The following is a 27,879-nucleotide window of genomic DNA, read 5'->3' as shown; positions in this document are numbered from 1 at the left end:
TCGTGATGCAGTGTGTAACATTACTAGAATCACACAACTGTTTCGGTCGCGTTTTGTGTATTTCGGGGTACTTGTCGTGAATCCGTTACAAATACATATCTATTACTTCTTTACACATGACTGGGGGTAACCTACAACAGTAAAAAGAAATTGAGCGGACAGACAACTTAAAATTTCCACTTAGTTACCTCCGTTTGCTTGAGTTGATAGGTAGATTGTGGTGTTATAGCAGGTCTCTACCGATAATTGAAATATCTGCCACAACTGAAGTCCAGTCAGTGGGTTCGCGTAAACCCACTTAAGATGAACACAACCCTCATCGGGTGTAGTCACGGGTTTCCCATTTTCCACCTGAACATTCAAGATCGGATCTTGTAGATGGTCGTTTTTATTCGTGGGGGGTTTTAATGTTCAGGAAACTGCAGGATTTCCTGCAATATCTAGTAGACTTACTGCATTTGTTGTGGTTCCAACACTAATCACGGTTAACTGTTTCTCGTGGTCTAGAAACAGAACTTTTTTGTGACGGACTTCTTTGGACAGCTAGTGTGTGTCCGATGAACCTAATGATATCAGCATGAATGTCAAAGACATGCAGGACAATTTATTCTAATGAATTAATTACCATTAAAAAGCCACAAGCATACCTTAGGGTAACTTAGATCTCAGTCTAGCTACTCAGGCACAGGTCGATAAAACCAAATGTTTAAATGATCTGTTAGACAACGTCGAAACTGAAATTGCTGAACGCTACTCAAAAAATAGAGAGACCACCATACTTTTTAAAAAATTTAAACTGGCTAAAAACCTTAGTGTTCTTACGTTGAAGGTGTATGGATTGTTAGACGAACTAGAAGAGAATACATCAGATTTCAGAATTTTTAAAGTATCCCACCCTCCGTTTTTCTGCATTTTAAGCTAAATAATTTTATTCTCACAATTTAAAAATTCAGAAGAAAGCACCCAGGGCTATACGAAACGGTGGAGGATGTATATAGAATACATCTTATTTCATCCTGCATTATGGCATTGTACATTGTGTTGGTTTTAGTGGCAATTTGCATTATGCGTTACATGGGTATGCATTGATGTTCGCAAAATGGTCCAACTGTCCCCATGGGTTGGTATTTGGGTAGGTGCTTCTGATTTGCAGCGTTTTTTACTTTAATTTAGCACTCAATAATTTTTAAATACGACGATGTGAGACATTCCGTGTGAATGTTGAAGGTAGTAACACTGAAATTATCCTGAAGCTCTTAGAAGCTGGGAAGATATGCAGAAAATTTTTGGCAAACAAATTTATGGAAAAGTCTCATGCAATGAAATTAATCCCCACAACCCAGTTAAACAGTTCTAGAGAGCTCGTGTGGGTTTGGATTCGACCGTGAGACACACTTGGTTTGTATTCGATGAGACCATAAATTATGGACGGAACAGTCAGATATCAGATAACAGGTATTAAATCTTGGCGTGAAATTCACCCATTCATCTGGTTAAGTGAAGTTCTGACATCAGAGCTGGTGTCAGTTCTTGATGAAAACCTTAAATCTAATTTCTATCTTTGATCATCGACTGTGAATCATAAATCCAATAGCTCATACAGGTTCATAACCCTCATTCGGCCCTGGTTATTAGGTGGACACTCTCAAGACCAGCCTAGCGTCGTTCAAAGGTCTTCCATAAATTATAGTTTCACCTTGTATTCTCGTTGGTAAATAACAAAGAAATAACTTGTAGTAGGATTGATATTGCTGTTTTATCGAAATTTATCCTTTCATATGGGCAAACGGCATTTTGCGATGATAGTTAGTGTCTGTTCGTGGTGAGAACTCTTACCTTAATTCTCAATCATGTCACCTAACTTCAAATTATAATCCTAATTCTATACACGTATTTATTGATTACTTCTGAACTTATTGAGTGGACAGTTTCGCGCAAGATCACTAGCATCTCTCAGATTTTGTCCATAAATTATGTCACCAATAGATTCGATAGAGATCGGTCCTTTTCGCTACACCTTACTCTGAATTCACGCTACCAGAAGTAGCTTTGTTTCTTGCACAGTAAACCAAAACTCCCATCGCTATCAGAGTAGTTAGGTATAATTGATCTAGATTTCTGCGTCCTGTTGTCGTTCAATGCTGGTTTCGTTTACTTGAAATACTTTGCAAGACATGAACATTTCCAATCCCGATATCCGAGGACTAATACTTACTAGTATACCAGTACCGAACAGATTTCTCGTACTCGTAGGCACGTTCTTCACTTTTCCTGTCTTCATTGCCTCCTAACTTCAAAATCAATGCCAGTTCTCTACTATGATATAATAGTACTGACGTTTGAAGGTTCGGAAGTAGGATTCCAAACCTTATTGTACCAAACTGCAAATAGGAATAGGAAACTCCTAACATCCGGGTGCTATTTTAAACCATGAGGCGACCCTTTCTTTCTATAGCCATAAATGTTTCGAAGACGTGGATATGTTGAGGTGAGATTAATTTATGGACGACCTTTCAGCGACACTGAAGTGACTTTGAGAATGTCCATTTACTTACTAGAGATAAATGAGGACTATGAAGCAGTTTGAAGAGTAAGGATTATGATTTACAATTGATGGTTAGGATTAGGAATTATATTTATGGTTTTCATCGCGAACTGTGGGCATCTAAAATGCCAAAATGCTGTTTAGCCGGACGGATGAATGAATTTCGCGTCAAAATCCAACACCTGTTATCCGAAATCTGATTGGTTCGTCCTAAAAATTATAGTCTCGCCGTTTTTTTTCTTGTTGGCCTGGAGACGTGGGAATAGCTTCAAGTTGTAGATCAAAATGTATTGGGTACGTAGTCGTGTCGACACAAAACACATCTTTTCATGGTAATAAGTCAATGGTGTCTTATCGACCTCATATCAACTTGTCGATAACTGTCATGCTGTAAAAAGTCAGGGTGACAACAAATTTTTTTAGTGAGATACAAAATATAAAGATTGGTATAGATTACTTGGGGGCCAATAAAATCAGCTCAGCAATAGTTGGAATACATATTAGTTAAGATTATACGCAATGATCGAAAGCACTAGTAGTTAATAGAACAAAATATATCAAAGGTATTGATGTTAAAAATAGTCTACACTTATTTGAAATCATGAAACAAATTTTATTTAAAAAGTTGACATTGACATCTAAGAAACCATTTTACTCTCAAACCCTACTTTTTTTCTATTGTGCTTAAGATCGTTTTTGTCTTACACATAAGACGAAGCAACTCTGTTGAACCATTTTAGTAGACCAAGGTACCATGCTCACCGCTAGACTTATGTATCATGAATTTGATCCCATGTAAGATGTAGATATTCATTTCTTCGTAGCTCGAAAACTAGAAAGAAACAGCTTTTCAGGATGCCCTGATTTTAATAGTCCCTCCATCAGTTCATGATAAAAAATAGGTTCCCTTCAAAATAAGCATTGATTTCCATAACCCAATCTAACTTTAATAATGTTTGTTTCCCGATCGTTGCTGCTACCTTGACGTGGTGGTCGGGCTTGCCTATCGTGATGAAGCAATCGAGCTATGCTGGCTGGAACAATCGTTCCTCGAGGTCCTACCATGCCAGACAGGTCGGTTGAAGAGCGGTGAGACTAAAAGCAGCAAACCCAAGGTCCGAAGGCGAAGTCGTACTGCTGACTGTACAGAGGTGTGACAGCAGTAAGGTGTTTCCTTCAGACAACCAGCATGACAGCGATGCTGCCTTCCCACAAGGAGGGGTGGGGTTAGAAAAGGTCGACCCTAAAAATGCACACCTCGCCTTATCCCACGGATATCCGTCTCCGGCGGTAAGGTTTTTTTGAAGAACGGAGCTAACACAAAAACTACCCACAAAAAGGTCGTGTGTGACCGACCTCAAGTAGTTGTCCCTTGGGCACTGCGGTCACGCTCTCAGGTCATTAAGACCACTTCTAACCCAATTTCCTTTTCAGGTACCTCTAGAAGAATCCTTCCACGGTGTGGGCAACCGGGAAGTGATAACTGCCCTCATACCTCTAACAACACTCAAGACCACTGTATTCATAATCAATCTCCTTCTTCACTTCCTACTATTCCTTCTACCTTGACTTTCAACACTAAACTTCCTCTCTCGGTTTCCTCCTCAAGTGTCACCATGGCCAACGATTCTAGTGCGCGAAATGCTGTCCCAGGTCTACTAAAACCTCGCTCCAAACTACACATTGGAGCCTTCAACGTACGTACCCTATGCCAAATCGGTCAACAGGCCTCCTTAGCTAAAACTCTAGAATCTCGTACCATTGATGTATGCTGTGTCTCCGAAACACGCATACAGGATCCCAGTGTGGTCGTTCACTTGACCTCACCTCGCCAAAATGGACAGCCGACGAAATACACCCTCCGTGTATCTGGCGACCCGTTGGCTAGTTCTCGCGGACTTGCAGGTGTAGGCATAGCACTAAGTACAAGGGCAGAACAGGCACTACTAGAATGGATCCCCGTTAACAGTCGCCTGTGTGCTGTCCGGCTAAATGGCTCCGTAAGAACTCGGAAGGATAGGGACACACGTCGTTGCCTTTTCGTCGTTTCTGCCTACGCTCCCACTGACTGCAGCCATGATGAAGTGAAAGATGACTTTTACAGAAAACTCTCTGAGCTTCTTCAGAAAGCTAAGCGCTCAGACATAGTAGTCGTAGCGGGTGACTTTAATGCCCAGGTAGGCAGCTTAAATCAAACAGAAAGACATTTAGGTAGGTGTTTTAGTATTCCGGCTCAACGAACCGATAATGGTGATCGTCTGTTGCAACTTTGCTCAGACAATCGTTTATTTTTAGCAAGCACTAATTTTAAACATAAGGAGAGACATCGTCTAACATAGCGACCACCTGCACCAAACCAACGATGGACTCAAATAAACCATATTGTCATCAGTCATCGTTGGAGAGGCTCAATAGAAGATTGTCGCTCGTATTGGAATACTTGTTTAGACTCTGATCACGCTTTAATACGAGCGCGCATTTGTCTGCGCCTCAATGGACGCAGGAAAATTACACTAAGAAGACCCATTAGGATTGAACTGGAGGACGAGAAAGCCAAATGCGAATTCCAGAAACAACTGAGTTCACATCTAGGCAGTTCTGTAAACGAGACTGACCCAGATGCTGCTTGGAAAGACATACGAACAGCTGTGGAAACAGCAGTAACATCTATTAGTCATTTAAACCATAGGGCTCCAAAAAACCAGTGGATTTCCTCTAAGTCTATTTCACTGATGGATTCGCGTAAACTCATCCCATCAGGCTCTGAACATGACGAAGAGCGTAAACAAATTAGATCTAGGTTAACTAAAAGTCTAAGGAACGATCGTGAGCAGTGGTGGGCAACGAAAGCAAAAGAGATGGAAAAGGCAGCGGCTGTAGGCAACACCAGGCAACTATTCAGACTAATAAAAGAAACCGGAACTAAGAAGTCAAGTGTAAGTGAGACAATCTCGGAAAAAGACGGAACCCTTATCTGCTCTCAACCTAAACGTTTAGAACGATGGGCGGAACACTTTAAGGAGCAGTTCAGCTGGCCTTCAGCTACTGCACAACTACCCACTATTCCTAGAAAACCTGAATGGAACATTGAAGTAGGCCCCCCGACCCTACTTGAAGTCCAAAAGGCTATAGGTAGTCTGAAACGAGGAAAAGCAGCTGGTCCTGATGGATTGGCTCCAGAGGTCTTTAAATATGGTGGTCCAATTTTAGCGATTAGGTTGACTAATATTCTGGCTAAAATCTGGGAGACGGATGTAATCCCATCCGACTGGTCACAATCACTGATTGTCCCAATATATAAAAAGGGGTCAAAATCATCCTGTGATAACTATAGAGGGATTAGTCTGACTAACATAGCATCTAAAATACTAGCCTCAATAATTATCGGGCGCCTAACTAAGACTCGTGAACTGCAAACACGAGAAAATCAGGCTGGCTTCAGACCTGGTCGTGGCTGTATCGACCACATATTCACCATTCGTCAAGTTTTAGAGCACAGACACGCTTATCGGCGTCCGACAATGGTTGGAGACTCTGGGTGACATGGCTCAGAATCGATCACAATGGCGTAGGTGTATACACTCTTTATCTTCCCTTAAACCTTGAGACTAAAATTGCTTCATATCTGTCTTCCTTCCTATACTATATCCTTATATACAACCTATAATTTATATACTACCACCACCACTAAATTAACTACTATGAATCCGGTGTTGATCTTGTTGTGCTAACGAGGTATGGCAACTTGGACCGATGCATATATGTGCCTGGTCCTACGTTGTAGCTGACTGACTGACTGAATGTTTGTTTAGTTACTTTTTTTAAAATGAACTAATTTTTTAGTAGTTTTGTCTACAAATTATGATTCGGTTTTTTCCTCATTTGATTTTTTATAGGACCAAGCTACTAACTTTATCAAATATCATGATATTGGTATAAATCTTCATGAAAGATTATACAAATTTTTAATCGATTTCGCTAAGCTGCAAAAGGATGCATATGTTGCACAAAAGTAAACTTGTCTATGTGTACCATGTTAAGTTTTTGTTTTTTTCTTGTCCAGGCGATTATGTGAAAAATATTTGTCTGATGCTCAGAAGTGTTTTGGTGTCTCTAATAGTTATGTTTCATTTTTTAATGAACTTGTTCAAATTGTTCAGCACATCGTAGATGCTGAAAATCTAATTTCATGTTCCTTCGAAATACACGCTGGTAGCGAAGGTAAATCGATTATTGAAGATGAAAGAAGACAATTTAAACGATGGAAAAGTGAAAGGTTAGATATATTAATTTTGTTGTTTTACTATTTCGTTTTATTTTGTGATCCATAATAATGACAATGTTAACAATAGTAATAATATAAAAACAAATTTCGTCACACTAGTATCTATTGGAGAACCCCTAAAGAACATTGGGCGCTGAACAATTATTTTTCACCTGGAATATCTCAGTAGATAATACTAATGTCCCTCTTAAACACGATCAAGCTCAAAACCTCTAATCTTCATGGTATCTGGAAACCAAACAGTTTACATCTTCAACTTCAGTAGATTCCGAATGTAGTGTAATGATTGTTAGCAAAATTTAAGATTAAATATTGGTTGAATATGATTTTTATTTGGCTAACTTTCGTATTAATGCGGTGCAATTTTCATTGTATTAATTAATAAGCAAATAATTTAGCGTGATATCCGTTCATTTGATTAGTTATATTAAAGGAAATTTATGATATGATTCAGGAATAATATACTGAATAAATGTAACGATGAAATAAAACTAATGTCTTACTGAACAAAGTTACTTAGTTGAAATGAATGTTGAATAATTTCTTTTTCTTAAAATGTTATTATATTTTATAAGTGATCAGAGAAAATCGATTTCACAGGTCACCCGCACTCCAATCAATTAAGACATTGCTCATCATATCAGTTTTCGTGTTAATTTAGTATAATTTATTCAGAACGATGGCCACCTGTACTAAATCAGTGTAAAATTCTTTGCTAATCACTGCAATAAAGTCTATAAACATATAATTCCTTTTGTATCATTTATTTATTTGAAATATAAGCGTTTGTACAAGTGGGTACAAAAATACTATACGCCACACCAATGAGTGAAGTTGTGAAGACATGGACGAACGAGGGTAAATCTAATGAAAAAAATAGCTATCTTGATAAAAAAAATAAGTAGATGAAAATAGTATACGATGATCCTTATCAACAAATCTTGTGGACAGATCTTCGATTCTGTCTGTAGTTAGTAGATGCGGAAGAATATAATAAGTAGTTCCCGTTCAGGATCATTAAAGTCAGAGTCGGTAAATGTTCGCTTAGCGCTCAGACGTACCGATGACCTTGTATCATCTATAACTCCAATCTGTTCAGTATACTTTGGTTCTCATTGACCCCAAGGCCCTAGTACAGCTGCGGGTGAGGATAGTCCGCTCTCCCTCTCGAAGTGCTCTCACATGGCCACGTATATACAGCCACTGCCAGAAAAGTCCTCACTGCCTTCTCGCGGCGGGGGTGTTGCTTACGAGACTGAGGGGACAAAAAGCGAATGTTCGGAGCTTTAATCGTGTTGATGGACACGGAGGATCCACCTCGAGGAGTTAGAAAACCCTGATTCCAAATCAATGGTGTACATGCGCTCCAGGATCCTGAAGGAACAAATGACGTATGAAGCTATTGTTGGTCACCGGCTACCATGAGACTACATCTCTTTACGTTGCTCCACTGCCTTTTGGATTAGACCTTTGGGTCAAAGGCTCGGGGTGTGGCCCCCTAAGAAAACCACCTGTTTCTGTCTGGGCACCCGGGCAGTATCAGAGCCCTCACGCAAATCATATGAAATTTTGTGTGGTGCATATGTATTTGCGTCCCTTTGTACCAATATTTATGTGTTCAAATAAATAAATAAATAAGACTCTTAGGGTAATGTTAGCCTGAGACACGATCTAACCACCACAAATCACTTAGACAACAATAGTATTCATAGTAATTATTCGTTTCTTATAGATCAAAATTATCAACTGAACTAAAATCTCAAACGCGTATTATCGATGATGAAATTAAGCGATATCGAGATAAATATCGTGATATGATCAAGGCTAAAGAAGACTATGAACGCATCAACGCTGATCAGAGTCATTCACAATTCGATGTCGAAAAGGTTAGTAATGAACTTATTGCTTTTCATTGTTTTCAAGGTTTATATTTGATTTGAGTTTGCCTATTTCCTACTTTGAGGATGGGGTTTTCAAAAAAGTGATGTAAATCATGTTGATAAGATTATGTTTTAACTGAGACAAATAAAAAATATGATGTAGGCATTCATGCCTACGCTTCCTATATGATAGGAATAGACATCTAAAATACTGGTTATCCTTTTTCTACAAATGGATTAATTGACTTACACGAAATAGCTAGACTCCGCTTCTGTAAACTTTAGGTGATATGTTTGAAAAACACTATCTTTGTACTTAGTAAAATGCATTGGAGACTATATTTCCAATTTGTTTATGTCCTCTTACTTTTTTGTGACGACTTGAATTGATAATTTATTGCACAATTTCTAATATTGTTTTGGTCAGTGAATAGCTTATTTTTTGATCCTCTGAACTAAATTCGTTTTCCTATTATCTTGGTGAGGTTGTTGAAAACTAAGCGAAACGATCAGGTAGTTCTTCAATATCTTCGGTACATTTAATAAACATTGCTGACTGATGTCAGTCAGTCAGCTACAACGTAGGACCAGGCACATATATGCATCGGTCCAAGTTGCCATACCTCGTTAGCATAACAAGATCAACACCGGATTCATAGTAGTTAATTTAGTGGTGGTGGTAGTATATAAATTATAGGTTGTATATAAGGATATATTACAGGAAGGAAGAAAGTTATAAAGCAATTTTAATCTCAAGGTTTAAGGGAAGATAAAGAGTGTATACACCTACGCCATTGTGATCGATTCTGAGCCATGTCACCCAGAGTCTCCAACCATTGGTTACGATAGTCACGCGGACCCCAACCAGGTAGTCTGCATCTGCCAACATGGCTCAGACTAGAAGTTAGTGACTTCAAGCACTGATGCCACGTTTTGGTTTGGCCGCCCCTAACTCTCTTCCAACCATCCCCAATACTAGTCAGCATAGCGCGTCGTGGTAATCGGTGTTCAGGTATACGTAACACGTGGCCCAACCATCTCAGTTAAGGAAGATTCATGACCTCATCAACTGATTTGCCATCATTCCCTAATACCCTGTGTCTAACCTCGCTATTACTTACCCGGTTATCCCAGCAGATGCGAGCAATATTTCTAAGGCATCTGTGGGAAGCTGTGCGCCGGCCGGGAGACTAATGTAATTAGTTTTTATCGACTCATATGTCTTTCGAAAGGCTAAATTAAATGCAGTTGTAATTTTGTTGCGTTCCCAATAAGGTTAGGGGTAAATCTGTACGACTGTATGATAGCTGTTCATTGAATGTACTTGAGTTTGATACACTCATGTAACCATAGTCTACAGTTGTCCAACTGAATAATCAAGAGCACTATGTGAATGATTCGAATTTTACTGAAGGGATCATAGATTGGAAGTGAAGATTGTACGGATGACACAACCGTTTTTGTAAATATTTTATTTAAGTTCAATAAAATGACAGCTAATAAAATGAATTGCCTGACCAAGCCTACTTTACGCCACCTACCCTTGAAAATTCTACACATATGGTTTTGCATATGTGTTGTTTTGTGATATGTTCATGCGTTTATGTGCTCTAGACAGTTTCTGGCTTGACGACATTTACGGTGGTAGTAGGGTCTGCCAAATGTCTCACAGGTTGTTTCTATATGAAGTTGTCTGGTAATAACGGACTTGCTATCATTGTTCCTTTCACAGTGTTGATTTTTATGTTTAACAATCGACTTAATTTCAATCATCACTGACTGTTGGACTAAGCGATGTGGGTAAATACAAACTAACTGTTTGGAATCCGCGTAACCATCGTAACCAATGATTAGAGACTTTGAATGACATGGCTCAAGATCGTTCGGAACGGCTCAAGAGCATTCACTCTCTTTGCTCTTTACCTTGGAACCTAAATTTTTTAAATTCCTCATGTTTTTTTTCTATTATTTTGCTAACTTACGTTTTCTCGGATTGCATCCTAGGTGTATAGTCTTTTCTAGTACTATTAATCCTGTTACTGCCTCTACTTTCTTGGGATTCGTTCTAACAATTTCATCCCGCTATGATAATGAGGTACGGCAAATTACCCGACGTACATATATGCCTGGTTCTACATTACGTTTAACTGACTATAAATTCAGGGGTCTATTTAAGTTCTTAATAGTATAAACTTTTAGTGGCTCTATATCTGACTCCAATTAGATCGCATGAATGATTGTCATCAAAATATACATGGCGCCGATCCTCATATATAATCATCTACTTAAATGGAGTTAGTGGATTACGGAAGTAAACAAGTCAAGTGAGAAAATGGATTTCAAGTACATATATTTCATACAACCATTAGTCCAGACAGACGATCGGAGAAGCGAAGAGAAGAGAGCGAAGCGAAACGACATGCGGTGGAGAAAGCGTGTAAGCCAACTCAATTCAATTAGGCGTTAATCGATGTTTATGGTCACACAAAAATAAGTTACAGACGTGTGATGAGTAATATTAGAAATGTACACACAAACGGTCATATAAAAACGGTCAAGGTTGATGAGTGGATAATTGACAAGGTCAAAGTGTGATTTAAGAAGAATGAATAAATTGGTTTGTCCGGAAGCTAGAATAAGCCATGTAGGCTTAACATAAGCAACCAATACTACAAACCACAGGGATGTACTAAATTTATCCACTCTATAACCTTGGGTTTTTCCATCACTTTTCCACCAACTCAGATGTCCTTTTCAACTTGTCCTTAGGATTAAGTACATCTAGATTATTTGTCCGAAATGACTGAAAATTTTTTAACTGGGCGATGCACAATGTGATATTTAGACTGTGAGGAAGTAAATTGTGTTCTATAGTTTGGAATCAAAATATGAAGTCTTTCAAACCCAGTCAATAAATATCGTAAATGAAGTATGGTAATTGATCTAGACCACTTTCGTACTGTGAAAATTTCTAACCATAGATGAGCCGTAGCTTTCGCACGTTGTTTAGCGGCTTGAGCAGAACGATGATTTATTGAGATAAATTCTTCTATACCTTTGTCCCATAAACAGCCTAAAAACGTAGCTATGCACAAATGACCTAAGATGACTAATCCATAAATAACCCTTTTAAATGCAAAAAATAACTATTCTATATAGGTTATTAAATGAAATACATTTCGGTGACTAAGCCCAAACTTATGAACTAATGGTATTGACCAAATGAACCTCATAGAAGTGAATTTAAACTCCTCTTTGAATTGGTACTTTGGTTAATAACGTACATGTGTGTATATATGATACCTCAGTGTATATCTTTCTTGATGGTAATAAACTCGAGTGGATTATTCATTATCAATTTTTCTTATTCTTATTTTCATTGTCCACATTTATTATTCGTTGGGAAATATGGGTGTGATATATATATATATATATATATATATATATATATATATATATAAATACGACATAAAAATGGAAAACATTGTTTAAGGTCAAGTAAATGTATGATTACTATCACCTCTGTTAGTAGTAATATTATTATTATTATTTGTGTTGGTAAATAAATGGGTGTTCCAATTATGCACGAATCTATAATTATCCCACACCTCTTGGTTTTCAATGAACATCGAATTCATGAAGAACACTGACTTATATTCTCTTTTATCTTGTTGGTCTGATTTTGTATACCTATTTCCACCGGTGTATTATATAATCATCTGTTCGTAAAAGCACACATCAATATGAATATGTATAAACGAATAATTATAATCAATACCATGATTTCTATGACTAATCCAAAAATCATCAATCTTTATTTTTGTTACCTTTTGTGATGGTTGCTAGCTACCCTAATAATACCATTAACATTTTAATGATTCATAAATGTGTACGTATGCATCTGTGGATGCTGTAAAACTAGTATACCTGCTTGTATCAGGATGATTAGTCAGCTATTCGTGTTGATGAATAATTGGCAAAGCAAAGGACAATGGTTATGCGAGATTATTCATGGCGTTAATATTTGATTAATTCATTTGCTTGAATTCCGTTTACATGACTATAGTTAGGTACTGTTATTCGATATTATTCGACTTTATTGATGTAACAACGTGATTCTGTAAAATATCAATAAAATCAGTCCATTATATGTAATTTGCCTATATGCTTTTTTATCCTATCACTCGTTTTACTTTTTTAATTAGATTTCTTCGTAGATTTCACAGTTTTAAGGTCATTGTTCATCACTTACTAATATCAGTAGGAGCCTCATTCACAAACTAGTTATCTGTAAATATTAAGTTTTCGGTTAAATTCCAATACTCACAAATGATCAAATCATTAATACTTTCATTGAAACATGTTATGTACCAATGTTGATCCAGTACATAAACTTTTAGGAAAAAGTTACCAGGTTGATGATATTTTTGACAGGGTTACTTGGTTGCAAGTTATCTGTCTCACCAACCTTAGTCTTGATTGAAAGAGTCAGGAAAAAACAGGCTACAGAATGATGAGTGTTTCCAAACTATTTATTCAATTGTTCTGTACCTGTTTAATGTTTATCTAATCTTTTTATCATTGCCACTGTATAGATCTGATGTTTTGCTTGAAGATTACCTGCTTGGACTATAATGATCGCTTTCAGATTCTATTATTTTTAAGGACTTACACTTTCCCATTGTTAATATCCACGACCGAAATAACCAGTCTCGATCGGTATATCAGCCTCTTGAACACCTGTTTTAATATTCCATGATTTTTACTAGATCACTATGTCCCTACTTTGTTTTAAGGCAATTGAATTTTGTAGACTGATTATTCACCTATCATGTTCTTATTAACTACTCAGATTTGTCAAGTTATTAACAAGATTCAATGAAGTTCAGGTTACTGAATAAACTGAGTATTATTATTATTATTATTATTATATCTACATAATCTTTTCAAACCATCAAATAATATAGGCATCATTACCAAGGTTTGACTTGATAATTTCGAATAAATTGAGCATTGGGTAAATTGTCATAAATAAGTAATATATTTGTAATATCCCAATGAATAGCAAAATCGGATTTTCTGACGCTTCGTAACTCAGTGTAAGCCGCTTCTTCAGAGTTTAAATAGTACTATTTAAAGTTGGATCAATTTTGATTTGGTTATTTATTCTGTGAAGAAGCGGCTTACACTGAGTCACGAAACGTCAGAAAATCTAATTTTTTACTCATTGGGATATTGCAAATATATCATTTATTTACACCAAATAATATGTTTATGGAATCTGTCACATTTTTAACAAGATTAATTGTCGTGCTTCGATAATTTAATTTCTCACTAATTTAACAGGAAAATATCCACAAACTTTTTCTGAAATTGCAGTTAATCTCAAGAGTCCAAAGAACATTTTAGTAGTTATTATTTTCTACTAACATTTACTATGGAAATGCTGCTTGTTTAAAAGTTTTGTTATGGAAAAGAATAGAAAGTACTGTAATGTTTGTTGCATAGATCTGTCTTCTGTAGTTATTATGAAAATAAAATGTTAGAAATGAACAAATGAAATAAGAAATTCGAAACATTGAGAGCGATTCTCCGGGTGATGACTTTATGTATATAGTGTATGTATTAAATGATCGGTTTACGGTATTTCTGGCTTGTCCTAACACTAAGCTTTCATTTAATTCCTTAACTGTTGATAGATATTTTACCGCTCGTAAATTACAATCAATTGGATATCAACCTGTTTATCAGGATTGCACCGCGAATGAACTTATTTTGTTCAGTCAGAGATTTCTTAAATATGGTGCGTCGCTGTCTTCTGTCTGGTTTGCTTGATCACGTGTCTTCTTACGTTTCATAAAAGGTACTTCGGTACATCATCCTATTCTCCTGATGTCCTGGTTGGTGGTTAGGAAACTGACGCGTAAATGATCGAACGTCTCTGATCTAAACATTGTGTTTTCGGTTTCATAGCCAATGTCCATAGAAAGAGAATCCATAACAGCAAAAATACAATTTGGCTACTAAGTACACGGATTCATGTACCCAGCTTTTGTTTGCACGTTATATATGCGAACTTAGTGATACTATCCATCTATCCAGAATTCAAAAGACGATGTTTAGTTTTTCAACAGTGTCACACAAATTGAAATCACAATATTGCGAAATGGGTGAGAGAAAACCTTATGATCAATAAATAAACATAAATAAATTAAAATAAAGAATTAGTGGAATCTGGTCCAAATCTGTAGTCTAGTGGTTAGTAATTTAATGCAAAACGATCTAGCTATGATTCAACTCATAAGCTTTAGCTTTAAAAAAAAACATAAGTTACCTGCAAGTTTGTTTGATAACCTCAATCAGTGGATGGAGATATTAGGTAACATGACTCCGAACCGTTCACAATGCCACAACTGCATTCGCTCTCATTCTTTGCCTAAGTTTTGGACTGTAATGTTATTTATCTACTTTTTATCTTTTCAAGATCATTGATACTATTATCCGCTTGACCGTTTTGTTGTTCTTATCAATTTCATTTGTTTGTGCTTATGTGTTATGACAATCAGGGATCATGCACATTTGTATTAGGATGTGTTGGTTATGATTGATTTATTAATCAATTTTTGTAAAGATAATTTACACCATAAGTCGATATTCCTCTTAGGGGTTCATCAATGGTACGCACGACTATAAAATGTATAACTTTTCAGTACTGTGTGGTTTATATTACTTACCTAGTTGATATCGGTTCATGATAATATCTATTTTCAAATTAAGCAAATTACCGCATAAATCACTTCAGCTGTTCCATAGTAAGTTTATTCTTTAAACTATATGGGATTTTAATTATAGGATCCACCAATCATTATGATTATAGTACATGTGGTAGAAATTTTACGATCATTAAATACTACTACTTAATTGCAGTATTTGGCTTCAGTAACTAATACTTTCCGCTGAAATTCTTTCAAGGTAAACTTTAAGAATGTGTCTTAGATTATTAGTGTTTATAATTACAGGTCAATACTAATGCTCTTTTATTTTTACCAATAATTTTTTCAATCCGCATTTTGAACTATGTAGGACCTAATTCCATTGTCTGGACTAAAAAAAAGCAAAGCCTAACAGAGATACAGAATGAGACAAGTGAATTATTTCAAAGTCTCAACAATAATCCAAATTGCTTATTTTTTTGTATAAACCGCACTTTTTTGCTCACTGTGAATTCCAGTTTTTTAGGCTTTTATTATTGTGGTTTACTGAATAAATTCAATTTTTCATACGTTGTTTTTATTTATGTGTGTAGGCTTTAAATTATGCACGATTGAAAGAGATTGATTTTGAAAGAGCACGAAAAGATTATTCTGCTGCTTTGAACCAATTTAATTTATATCGTCAAGACTATTATTTTCGTTGTTTACCATCATGGGCACAAGTTGGCAAAAGTTTAGAAGTTGAAAGATATACACGTACCCAATCTTTAATCAATATATTATATGAACGATTACGAGTGGCAATTGATCGTATGAACAGTGTATGTGATGAATTCAAATCAGTATGTACACACCTTAATTCAGATCAAGTAAGTATTCATCCTGACAGGATTTCTTTGATATGGCCATTTTTGTAACAAGTGTTTTGGAATGTATTAATTGTCGCCTTTTGCTTCATATTTCAACACAGTATCCATTGAGCTACTGAGTCCAGTAATCCCTTTAAGATAGATTTTTTTCTTTCTTGAAGGTACATTAATCTGACAAGGGTTAAGTGAGATGAATTTCTCTGAATAATCGTACAATATAGTAGTGTTCCTGTATTTTTATTTTCCTAGTGATGAATTGTTATCAGTCGGGAAACTTGAGGTTGGATAGTTGTTTCTCTAAGTTAATTTAGGCTCCACTGTTTGATATCCGGTGATTAATGTCAGTTTCGATTTGAATTCAGGTACCATGATTCTCTGACAGGAGAGTAAAAAAGTAAAGATGACTGGTAAAAGCAGCACCTATGGCTCATATGCACCTACAAAACCAGTCAATAAATTAATGGGCAATTGACTTTCAATTGGTTGGACAATCCATTCATTCCTTTTGGCTGCTCACACTTACATATAACTTAAAAGCTTGGAAAGTCCCGTGACGGGACAGGCCCTATCTGTCTTATTTGATACACCGCACATCTCCACTTTTTCTGCCACCCCATTCGATATTTTAGATATTGAGAGGATGAGATAAGCTAAGGGCTACATTGCTTCGTTTCACAAGTTGATTGGAACTGTAAATTAGTGCTCATTTCCGCCTAATAACTCAAGTGTAACTCCCTAAACTTCCATTCGTTTGGCTTCGGGTTCGAACAGAGCTCTATCTACCAAAGTTTTGGGTATCCTTTTGGTAAGTATCTAATCCATCAACAATAGTTTGGTTTTAAAAGTCTGCAATAATATCCATCGCTGTCACTAAGTTTATCACGTAACACGTGAATTATTCCACTTCACTCATGTAGAATCATAAACATGAAGTCTGATAATCACTAGGTGATAGTTATTATTGCACCATGATTTTAAAAAAATGTTCTAACACTTTGAAAGAAACCATTTTCACACAATCATCAGTGTTTCGAGAATAATTGTTAGTTTGAATCATACTTTTTGTTCTTAGTTGTGTTTTCTTTTGTAATCATTTGTGACAGCGATTTCCACTCACTCTTGGCAATCAATAAATCTGGTTAAATTAAACTCTGTGATCTAATAAATTTACACTGAAAAATACCGAAATCTCCACAAAACCCCCTCTGATTACAGATTAGTGATTGTGTGCTTACCAGCTAATACATGTATATATACTCAACCGGTGGATAAGTTATTCTAGTGTGTTAGGAATTATTTCTGAAAGGAAACTATTTCCTTAGCGCACTGAATTTATGAAATTTAAAGCATTACGAAATTATTAGTTTGCTTACACCTGCAATCTGACATTGATATAAATTGTCAACCTTCACATATTATTAGCACAGTGATAGTAGAAATTCATTATTGACGCTAATCGTAGAGGAAAATCGAACGTGGAAGATTTGCTTGAAAAAGGAATGAATGGAGTTACAAAATTCATCGTATATGATGTAATACTAAGCTCAAGATTTGTGGGAAGCTAGAAAATAAATATATTTGCACCTCTGCAACTGATTTTAGTCCAATATCACATAAGGTCTTTAGGCATAAATTGCAATTGTCTAGCGGGCGAACACTAGGAGATTTAGATCTTCTGATATTCAGATCATTTATGATCTGACCCTTTTTTGTCTGGTTAACTTAGTTGTTTTCCGGCTCTTTTCTTTTGTAGTTGTCTAACACAAAGTCCAGTTGATGAACGCGCACTACGTTCACAACCATAATATTAACAATTTTATATTTTATCTTAACACATAAACATTGGTACAGGGGGGCACCAGAGATATATATAGGGCCTTTAAGATGTTAATAAACTTCTCAGGCACACTCTTCTTCAATAGACAATCTCAGAGAACAGTCCTATCCAACGAATCGAAGGCGGCCCTGATATCAAGAAACACTACGATTGTTGGCCTGTGATAAGTATGACGGAGTTCTAACATTTGGCGGATGGTGAAGATATAATCAATACATCCTCGACCAGAACGAAAACCAGCCTGCTCCTCGTGAGTCAATCTTTCTTGGGTTTTAACCAACGGAATATGACGGAAACCAATAGTTTGGACGCAATCGGAAATAGATTTATCCCCCGATAGTTGTTACAAGAACGACGTGAATCCTTTTTAAAGAAAGGGACAACCATCGACTCATTCCATGATGTTAGAACACTCTCTAGCTCCTAGACCTTTGTAAACAACTCAGCCAATTCCTTAGCCAGAAAGTCACCACCATCTTTAAAAAGAGCCGGAGGTAAGTCATCTGGGCCCGGTGATTTGTAGCGCTTCAAGAGTTGGAATTCCTTGCTGACCTCGGCTTCATTTGGTGGAGCAGTCGTTACCGGCCATGGGGGACAGGACAATCTGATGGATGTTGCCGGAGCATCAGGCCAGTTGAACTGCTCTTCAAAGAACTCTGCCCATCGTCCAAGACGTCGATGGATGTTAGTAATTGGCATCCCGTCATCCTCACAGATTGTTTCACTCACACCAGACTTCTTGCTGCCAGTGGCTCGGAAGAGCTTCCGGCAGTTACCAGATGCAGCTTCTGCTTCCAGCTCATTAGCACACTCCGATCACCAGGCTTCTCGGTCCTTACGCAAGCTTTGTTCAATTTCATTTCGTAACAGCCTTCGTTTGTGGTCAAACTCACGGTCACCCGGAATAGGCTGACGGGCTTCAACCAGTTGTAAGGAGCCAGAAGAAACCCAGTGCTTATAAGCGGGACGTTTCGCGAAGTTGCAAGCGGCTTTATTCGCCATTTTCATGGCGCCGTGCAATTGCACCCAATGCTCATCTATACTTTTCGGTGGGATGGTAGCTAGCCTAGTCTAATGAGATGACAATTGCTTCACGAAATCCTATGCTCACTTCGATTAATATTAACGATAATAACAGTATTGGTGATAGTAATAATATTAATATCCTAAAGTTTAGTCATATACTTAATATTTTTTTAATGCAAACTAGGATTCTGAAGAAATTATAAAATACTTACATAGTAATAATCCACCACCTGGGGATATTGCTTTTGTGGATCTGTATTCATCTTCAGTGAATAATAGTACTATACAATCGACTGTTAAACAATCAACATATCCAAAACAACAAAGAACTAATTCAAGTGAACCAATTTATTCATCAGGTAGTGTAGTTCTTCCATCAAATTTTCACTGTTCCGTCTGGGCGGCAGATAATGCAGCATTGGAATCGAGTAAACAGTGTGGTAGTGACAATAATAATAGTAATAATAATTATGTTCCACCATCTTCCACTCCTGTTGGAGAATCAATCTATGTTGAGTCCGGCTCTATATACTGTGCATCTTATGCTTCAACAACATCAACTAATGGTTCACACAACGGTGGTGTTGGTAGTAACTGTAGCCGTCGTCCAAGTGTTAGTGATAATTATACTGCGTTAAATCTACGCAATTCTTCTATATCAATAAACGGTGCAGGGTTTTTGCGGAGAATATTTTCACGACGTAGTAGGGTAAGATTATCTATCATATATATATATATATATAATATTGGATGTTTTCATCTCAATGTGTAATTTTTACTCACTTCTTCTGCAAGAAACTTTTCACAGTAATCAATAACAGGTATTTTAAGACTATTATTGATAAATACATGCAATATCTCTCCACTCATACAATTGTCTTGCAGTTCGGAGACAAATTCTGCACGTCTATGATTCAATTAATTAACGTACTATGAATTATCTTATTCGTCCATCGGAAATAATGTTGACCCATCTAGTAAATGTTTCAGGTTTTTTATTTATTATTTAATTTAATGTGATAGATAAGTGTTACATCAATCCGAATTATTTTTTGTATGGATGTATGTGAAATAAGGGTTGTATTCCAGTATTTTCGTAGTCATTTGATACTAGGATTTTAAAAGAGTTGATTATTGTTTTCGATGTTATTCTTTACTTTAAGATTATGTCACTTAATCCTACAACTAAGTTGATCACTTATCCGGCAAATAATGCGTATCAGATTTTTAAAACATTAACAACTTAATCTTATATGTAATCCCGTTGTATAACATGTGTAGTTCAAAGTTCGGGTGCATGAATGTATACTCGATTAGTGAGATCTAGCAACACTTATATTTAGACTTACAACCAAGTTTTACGTTTTTTTTTAGAAAAAATAAACTGATTTTTTCTAAAATAAAGCGAGAGGAATAATATTTACAGAATAAAATGAATTCGTTATATTTTAAGGCCGCTCATCAGCTACGAATGGCTTGCATCTACGTTAGTAATATTATCATAAGTATGTTTTATTACATATCATAATCAATTAAGTTCGGTTCTAAACGACTTGAAAAACAAGAAGAAACAACATATTCAACATAATAATTAAGATCCATTTGTATCTATATGTTGAAAATGAAATCATAAAAAGGGATAATGAAGTTATAAATGGTAATAAAGAGACAATGAATATAAACAAATTGTTGCCACATGATTAATAATCATTACACCTATATAGCATAGCATTAAAGTTAACGTCTTGTGTGAATATTAGTGGGACATTTCTTACTTCATGTTATAAACCATAGTGAGGAGATAATGAAACTGACAATCTTTAAAATAATTTGACTATCGTACAATGGCAATGATAAGTTTACCACACTTTTTTTCTGTATGCAAAAGTCGGGTCGAAAGCACTTGATGACAGTAACCTCTGCAGAGTAAAATTGATGTACATTGCCTGTTAATTCTTTCGAATCCTTTTTAGACATCCACGTTGTGTCCACTATGCATTAGATGTTTATTGACCGCACTTGTGAAAACTTTACTTTCTTTTAGACACAACATACAGGAAATATGTTCAGAAAACTTTATAAATGTCTTTCTGTCAATCCTTCCTATATACTTGCTTCTAAAATTACATGTAAATTCGTAGATACATTTAGAGGTGACTTCAGAATGGCATTAATTCACTTTTGATTGATTTAAAGATAAATCTGGTGCCATACTCTGAAAATAGTTTGGCTCCGGGGAAGCTTATCTTTAGCGCTGTCTTGACCCTTTTATCGATCCTGTTTGAAACCTCACCTTTGAAGCCAAGACGAATAAAGGAAAGTTTTTTGTTAATGATTGTTTGTTTGGGGATTTGCGTTATCATTTTTCCATACTTCATAAATTTCTTTGGATATACGCTTTTAAGGCACTCTTACTATGCTATTTCTTCATGTATATTGTTTGTTGAACACAACATTCGAGTCCTACTAAATAGGGTTTTGACTAAATATTGATAACTAACAGGACAAAAACTATTGTAATTTAAGTACTGATTATCACATTCATATTTCTTCGTGAATTTGATGTTAACTTGTGCTTTATTTTTCTTGACTAACGTTTACATCATTCTGTTCACTTTTAGTAATTTTTTATTCTTCAATATATAAATCCTTTTCCTAAAAATACACTTGACTTAGGGTATTGTTTTTCAAAGTGAAATATTCTGTTTTTGTCCAGGCGTAATTACACTGGTGAAATATAGTTTCACAAAGTCTCCTCTTTTTTAATCATTTAGCTGATAAATGACACCTTTATATTATTATACCTCAATGTGTTAAGGTTTCATATTTGAAGATCAGTGCAGTCAGACTCTGACGAAAATCCATAACTGCTTGAACTCCCTTTCAAGTCTGGGAGTTTTAGCAAAGATTTTTTTCTATTGTTTTATTTTAACTCATTGTTTTCATTTAACTTCCTTTTGTCTTTTCATCTAAATTGAAAATAACTTATTATCCCAATAATAAATCACTTGTAATAATAACATCATCCATCTCTTTTTGTTGAGCACTGATGAAATCAACCAGCCCTCATAATAAAATAATCACTTACATCTATATCAAAAAATTCCACCGTTGAACTATGCTTATTTTTACACCATTGAATTCATTTTTATTAGATTTACCATGTATTTGTGACTGAATGACAGTTGTCCGTTCCAGCTTTTCAGAAGTTATTTATTCAATTCTCACAAATTTCAACTGAGCAGGTGGACTCCATTATATTTAATGCAATATTTTATGGGTCTAGGTTCTACCTCATGTGAAGGGATAGGGTGGATGCAAACTAGAGCAAAAAACCCTTTTTAATTTCACTTTTACTGTACATGGTGTTTGTCATACATGGGAATTGTTTCAAACATTCATTAATCTCCGTAATGAAATACATCACTTGTTCATCTGACATGGAATACATATCATAAATCAATCTGTATATTGGTGATAGTTTAAATTGTGCATATGTTTATCTCAATATGGCATCGGATGCAAGATAGGATATGTCATCTTCCTTTTGTTCTGCTGTAGTGTTTATTTCTATGTCAAGCCCGAATGGGTTATTCTAGTTTCCAGACAGGCCGACTTACTCAATTGTTCTTGAGCCACACTATAACCATGCCAGTTACTTGCTTGTTAACCTTGAATTTTTATATGAAGACATGTTTGTACATTGTTTATCCTACTCATTACATATCTGTAGCTTATTTTTGTCTGACTATAAAATATCCAATCACTCCTGGTCAGATCGAGTTAGTACATATGTCTTCTGCACTTCGCTTTGTTTTCTCGCTTCTCGCTCTAAATGTCTGTCTGAATAAACGGGTGCTTGTAATAAATTTATCCAACGCGATCCGTATTTATCTTCTTATTATCACCGTTACGCGAACGGGGTTAGCTTAGGTAATATACCGGATTAAATGGTAGATTTATGTTTACATATATATATAGTAATTGGATTTTATTATTTTGCACGGTGTATGTATAATCATGCCATTTCAACGTTCAGTGAAAGCATAATGTCTAGCATCTTTGAACATTTTCTCGTTCGTTTAGTGAGTGTCATACAAGAGTATAATTTTCACTGGAGATTTCGTTTCCTGTTATTTGGAACTATTCACATTTATCTTCCATGAACACGCCACTGTAGCGTATCCCAAATTAACAGATGGAAAAGGTAAATGAAATGAAAATTGAGGCTCAAATGAAATTCTCAGTGTAAATCCTTTAAATGAACGGAAAAATACTCAAAGCTCCTCAACACCCCTATACAGGTTGAAGATTGGAAAATGAATGCTCTACAAATTCACGTACATATATCCTATCCTGTAAAAAGACTGTTGTAAATTAAAAAAAAACAGTTGGTTTTTGTTTTCGTTGATTGGTGAACACGTCAAAAATAGGACGCTCTGAATAACAGTTTCATTTTAGTTATTAGCTTTTTGAGTAATGCATACTTCAATCTCACTAAAAAAGCAAAATATCTGCGTCTTCAACTCACATGATGACAAAGGATTCTGAAAAATCCTAAATTAAGACGAACCATTGTCCAATACTGTTTAATTTCCATCGTGTCTTTCCATATGATATCAACCCAATACAAACGACCTCCTCAAAGGGAAATAATTTCGATAAAGTACATACCAAGCAGTAGGTTATTCGAGTTTACAGTGTTCTAAATAATTCATTCTTTTAATGGTACGATTGTTAATGGAAATCACCAGCTAAGTACAAAACCTTTTTAACGATTCTATCATGTGGTTCAAAGTGAAATAGATATGACGGGTTCCTAACCTTATTGCCGACCAAACGTTGCGGCCATCAAAGTATAATTACACTTTGTCGTTAAAATCATTATATGCTCTAAAGCAAGGACTAGAACATTTGGATTTCAACTGCTGGGCTGTGAATTCAAACCTTGCTCGACTTCCTTCGATTTGTCACATAAACAGTGTAGCTCAAAGTCTAATACGTAAACTCATACTTAGTAAATGATATGATCACATAACAATTTTTCACAGAATATTTTACTGATAATTCCTCGTAGTTGTATTGAAAGATTGGTTTTCCAAGTCCTTGAAAAAGTACATAAATACTTTTATAATTTACTACATAATATAATTACTTATACTTCCTTTCTGCGTGATTTTTCTTTGTCTAAACTGTCTGTTCTTTATTGATTGGCATTAAATAATGAACTAATTTACTATTTCACATAGTGATATTGATTAAATTGTCTCATATTTCATCCTGTGGTTCACTCTTTTGTTGTTGTTTTTCTTGTCCTTTCACCCCCCGTTTCTCTCAGTATTTAACAGCGTTTTTTTTGTTCTAAATGTTCAATGATCCTATAAATAAACTTCAACTTAATTTACTTGGTATTTGTATATTGTGAAGAATTTTTGGTTTTTGATTTATGATCTGTTAATTTTGACCCTGAAAGTAAGTTTGAAAATATGCGGATAGAGGAGGGAAAGAATAAAAACAAATACAATGAAAGTCTTTTACATCTTCATATTTATTGTCCTGTTTGATAATATCGATATCATTGTTGTAATTGTATCATTAATGCTATTGGTATTGTTTTTTTAGTTGTTTGTTATAAATGAATGCATTTATATGTACACATTCAAAGTTGTCATTAATTAAACAACTCACTAGTTTGAGAGTTGAACTCCTCTCCGTGAAAACTGAAGGTCATGGGTTCAATCTCTGATTGGTTTGTATGCACACACTATTAGTTAAGAGTAGTCACATACCAGGAAGAAACATACTCAGTGCTGTCTAGTTCTATGACGCCAGTTACTACTTAGTGGTCAAAATATTCAGCTTTGTACTGTTACGTTCCAGGTTCAAACCTCTCTATACGTAACTCGTCTTGGGTAATTAGGTAGTGATAGCATTAGTAATAGTGCCATCAGCACTCACATAGTCTGGCTGAAAGCCGAGTATGTAATTCTTGATTAAGGTGTCGCACAATGAATTAAATCCATTAACGCATCTTCAGCTAGCTCCAAATTACTAAAAATTAGTCAATGCTGAGTGATGACGAATTAGAAGAAAAAGAATACATAATTATTTGTAAAATAATAGTAAACGTCAATTTCAATTAAGATTTGTTTTTATCAAGTTGACTTGTTCTTGTAAGCAGGTGTACTATTACTGGCAGATGTTGGGTGTTGGAAATTTATTTTGAGTCATTAAGATTTACATGGTGTTGGTATTTTTGTCACTGTTTTAATTTGCTGTAACTACGATTGAATATTCATGTCTTTTCTTTTTGTTATCGATTTTTATTTGATCAAAAGAGGGAAGACTAACTTAACTGTACAGTGAAAATATAATGAGTTGAAACCTTGGGTTAATCTGCGTTTCGTTACGTCATTATTATTCAATATGTGTTTCTACGTATGAGAATTAAATTAATCTAATTTAAGTATAGTAGTAATAACATGATAATCATAACAATCAATAATTGCGATAGATAGATGGAACATAAAATGTTAATACTTTATTGCCGTACTATTATTTAAACTGTACTTAAAAGTGAAACACCCATAGCGTAGATAAATTAGATATAGTAATTCTAATGAAAATGTAATCACCAAATTCACAATTAATATAACTAATTAGATCAATAACGTAATCGATGAATAGATTTGGCTCATTGCATTCTCCATCTAGTTGAAATAGCCTTAGACAACTAGTTATCAGGTCTCAGTGGTTTGCATACGACAATTATGATGATGAAGTTAATTTATCGAGGATGATTTTTTGTAAGATTCTTCATCCTATGGAAGAGTCTTATGTGTGTATTTCATGCATATCTTTGAATAAGAGTTTTAGCTTTGAACATGTGTTTACTTGAATCATGACGATGAGAATGAAACAGCCTCAATCATATAATCATAAATTATTCCAGTTCACTGATTAAGGTAAGTTCATATCTTCAAGATAATCTTTTGGTGATTAAGTTCAATGGGCTGGCTAACATACTTCCCTACTAGCTGCGTCCAACTATTCAACAGCCATGTTGAAAACTGGGTGTTAAATGAAAAATGTAAATCCTTTGGTGACAGTAATGATGTTATGTTCTCTTAGCGAGGTAGATGATTTGTTTGTTAATCTTTCACTGTTATTCTAAACAGTACTATTAACTCAGAGTATTATAACTCACTGCTATATGAAGTACTTGTGATGTTTAATATTTCATACATACCTTGATCAATATTTTCGTTTGTTATATCTTTTTTTTTCAATCTTAATTCAACCAGCTCATTTGGTTTTCAAATATTGAAATGGTTGTTGTCTGTTATTCGCCATAAATATACACTATAAGTTTAATTTTACATGAATTACATAATTCCGTTTATGACGTGCGTTAATCATATGAATGAGGATATCGACTTTTTTTTGTTTTACTAAAGGTTAAGGATGAAATTGGTCTTCTGTAAACTTGACAAAATTATTCATGACGATTTAATGTGTCCATATAAACATAGCGAAGATATGCAAATAACATCTTTACCTATTCACTGTTTAATGTTGAGATTTTCGTTTTTAAAAAAGCTCATATACGTAATTTTGTTTTATTTTTCTATACTTGTTACCCCATTATCAATCTCAGCATCTTGTTGCTTTTAATAGGAATAGTCTAAGAAAAGTTGTGATGATCGGGGCGTATTGTCCATTGAACTGTTTCCATATTTGAATATCTCCGTATTAGGAAACAATTTAAGAGAAGCAGCGATCTTGGGCAATATTTTTGTCGATATCTTGCCTACACCTCTCTTAACGAAATAGGGCCTATTAGATTTGTAGACTACTACCATAATTTTATCACATTTCGTTGTATTCTCTTTAATTATAACATACATCATAGTCAGGCCTATATCATATCGCTAAGTTTTTGTGACCTTAAGATTACCATGGTACTGATTAGCCAATAAGCATACACAACCTAATGTAAGACTTGTTTATTAAGGTAAAACATGTGCTTGGTATTTACTATTTCAGCATTTATAATAGCCTTTTCAATGTTAAGATTACATTATATTCGATTTTCAGGCATCAAAATAGTCTATCGTTTCACGGTATTTTTCATACCACAATTTCATTCATATCATTCCTAATTATTTCTTTTCTGAACTCATAACAGAGCTGTTTTTAGAGACTGTTTCACATTGTCTCCAAGTGATCAGAGTGATATGTAGGTTTATATGACGTAATTGGTTGTCATTTGGGATTTTAGGTTAAATCTCAGTAATTATTGCTGTGTTCATCTTTAAAATTTATCAAATAATGATTATCATAGTTGAAAGCGTGAGTCAATTGAAGCTAGACCACCATGGAAAACCTGGAAGCACTGGACTTCCAGAAGTACATCCAGGAGTTCTAGTGAGAAGCAGTGACCAGTGGAGTTCAAACCACGTCTGTCGTGAAATATCAACTCACTGAAGACAATTGGTGAATGGTTGCTCAACTTCGTGGATCAGTTGAAGTTAGACATTAACACCGGCTCAGTGGTCTATCGGTTAAGGGCTCTGACTCGAGACTGGTAGGTCCTGGGTTCGAGTCTCGCGATTGCGGGATCGTGGATGCACACTGCTAAGGAGCCCCATAATAGGACGAAACGTCCGTCCAGTGTTTCCAGGTTTTCCATGTTGGTCTAGCTTCAATTGACTCACGCTTTCA

General features: G+C 35.4%; 1 protein-coding gene across 1 annotated transcript in view; it reads left to right on the top strand.

The window, feature by feature from the left end:
* Window positions 1-1,099: 1,099 nt before the first annotated feature.
* The window catches only part of Smp_147220 (formin binding protein and related proteins), a gene marked incomplete at both ends in the record, with an annotated part of 50,264 nt that continues 23,484 nt past the window's right edge, over window positions 1,100-27,879 (top strand). Inside the window, 6 exons of the mRNA XM_018796037.1 lie at window positions 1,100-1,132; window positions 6,442-6,557; window positions 6,609-6,821; window positions 8,563-8,716; window positions 16,017-16,292; window positions 19,340-19,864. Coding sequence (XP_018650290.1) covers window positions 1,100-1,132; window positions 6,442-6,557; window positions 6,609-6,821; window positions 8,563-8,716; window positions 16,017-16,292; window positions 19,340-19,864 — 1,317 coding nt within the window. The remainder of the gene's footprint in view (window positions 1,133-6,441; window positions 6,558-6,608; window positions 6,822-8,562; window positions 8,717-16,016; window positions 16,293-19,339; window positions 19,865-27,879) is intronic.

Source organism: Schistosoma mansoni, chromosome 2, assembly GCF_000237925.1.
Source record: "Schistosoma mansoni strain Puerto Rico chromosome 2, complete genome".
In the NCBI taxonomy this organism is placed as follows: domain Eukaryota; kingdom Metazoa; phylum Platyhelminthes; class Trematoda; order Strigeidida; family Schistosomatidae; genus Schistosoma; species Schistosoma mansoni.
The sequence above is the reverse complement of the archived record's forward strand: the minus strand, read 5'-3'. Positions and strand labels throughout refer to the sequence as shown.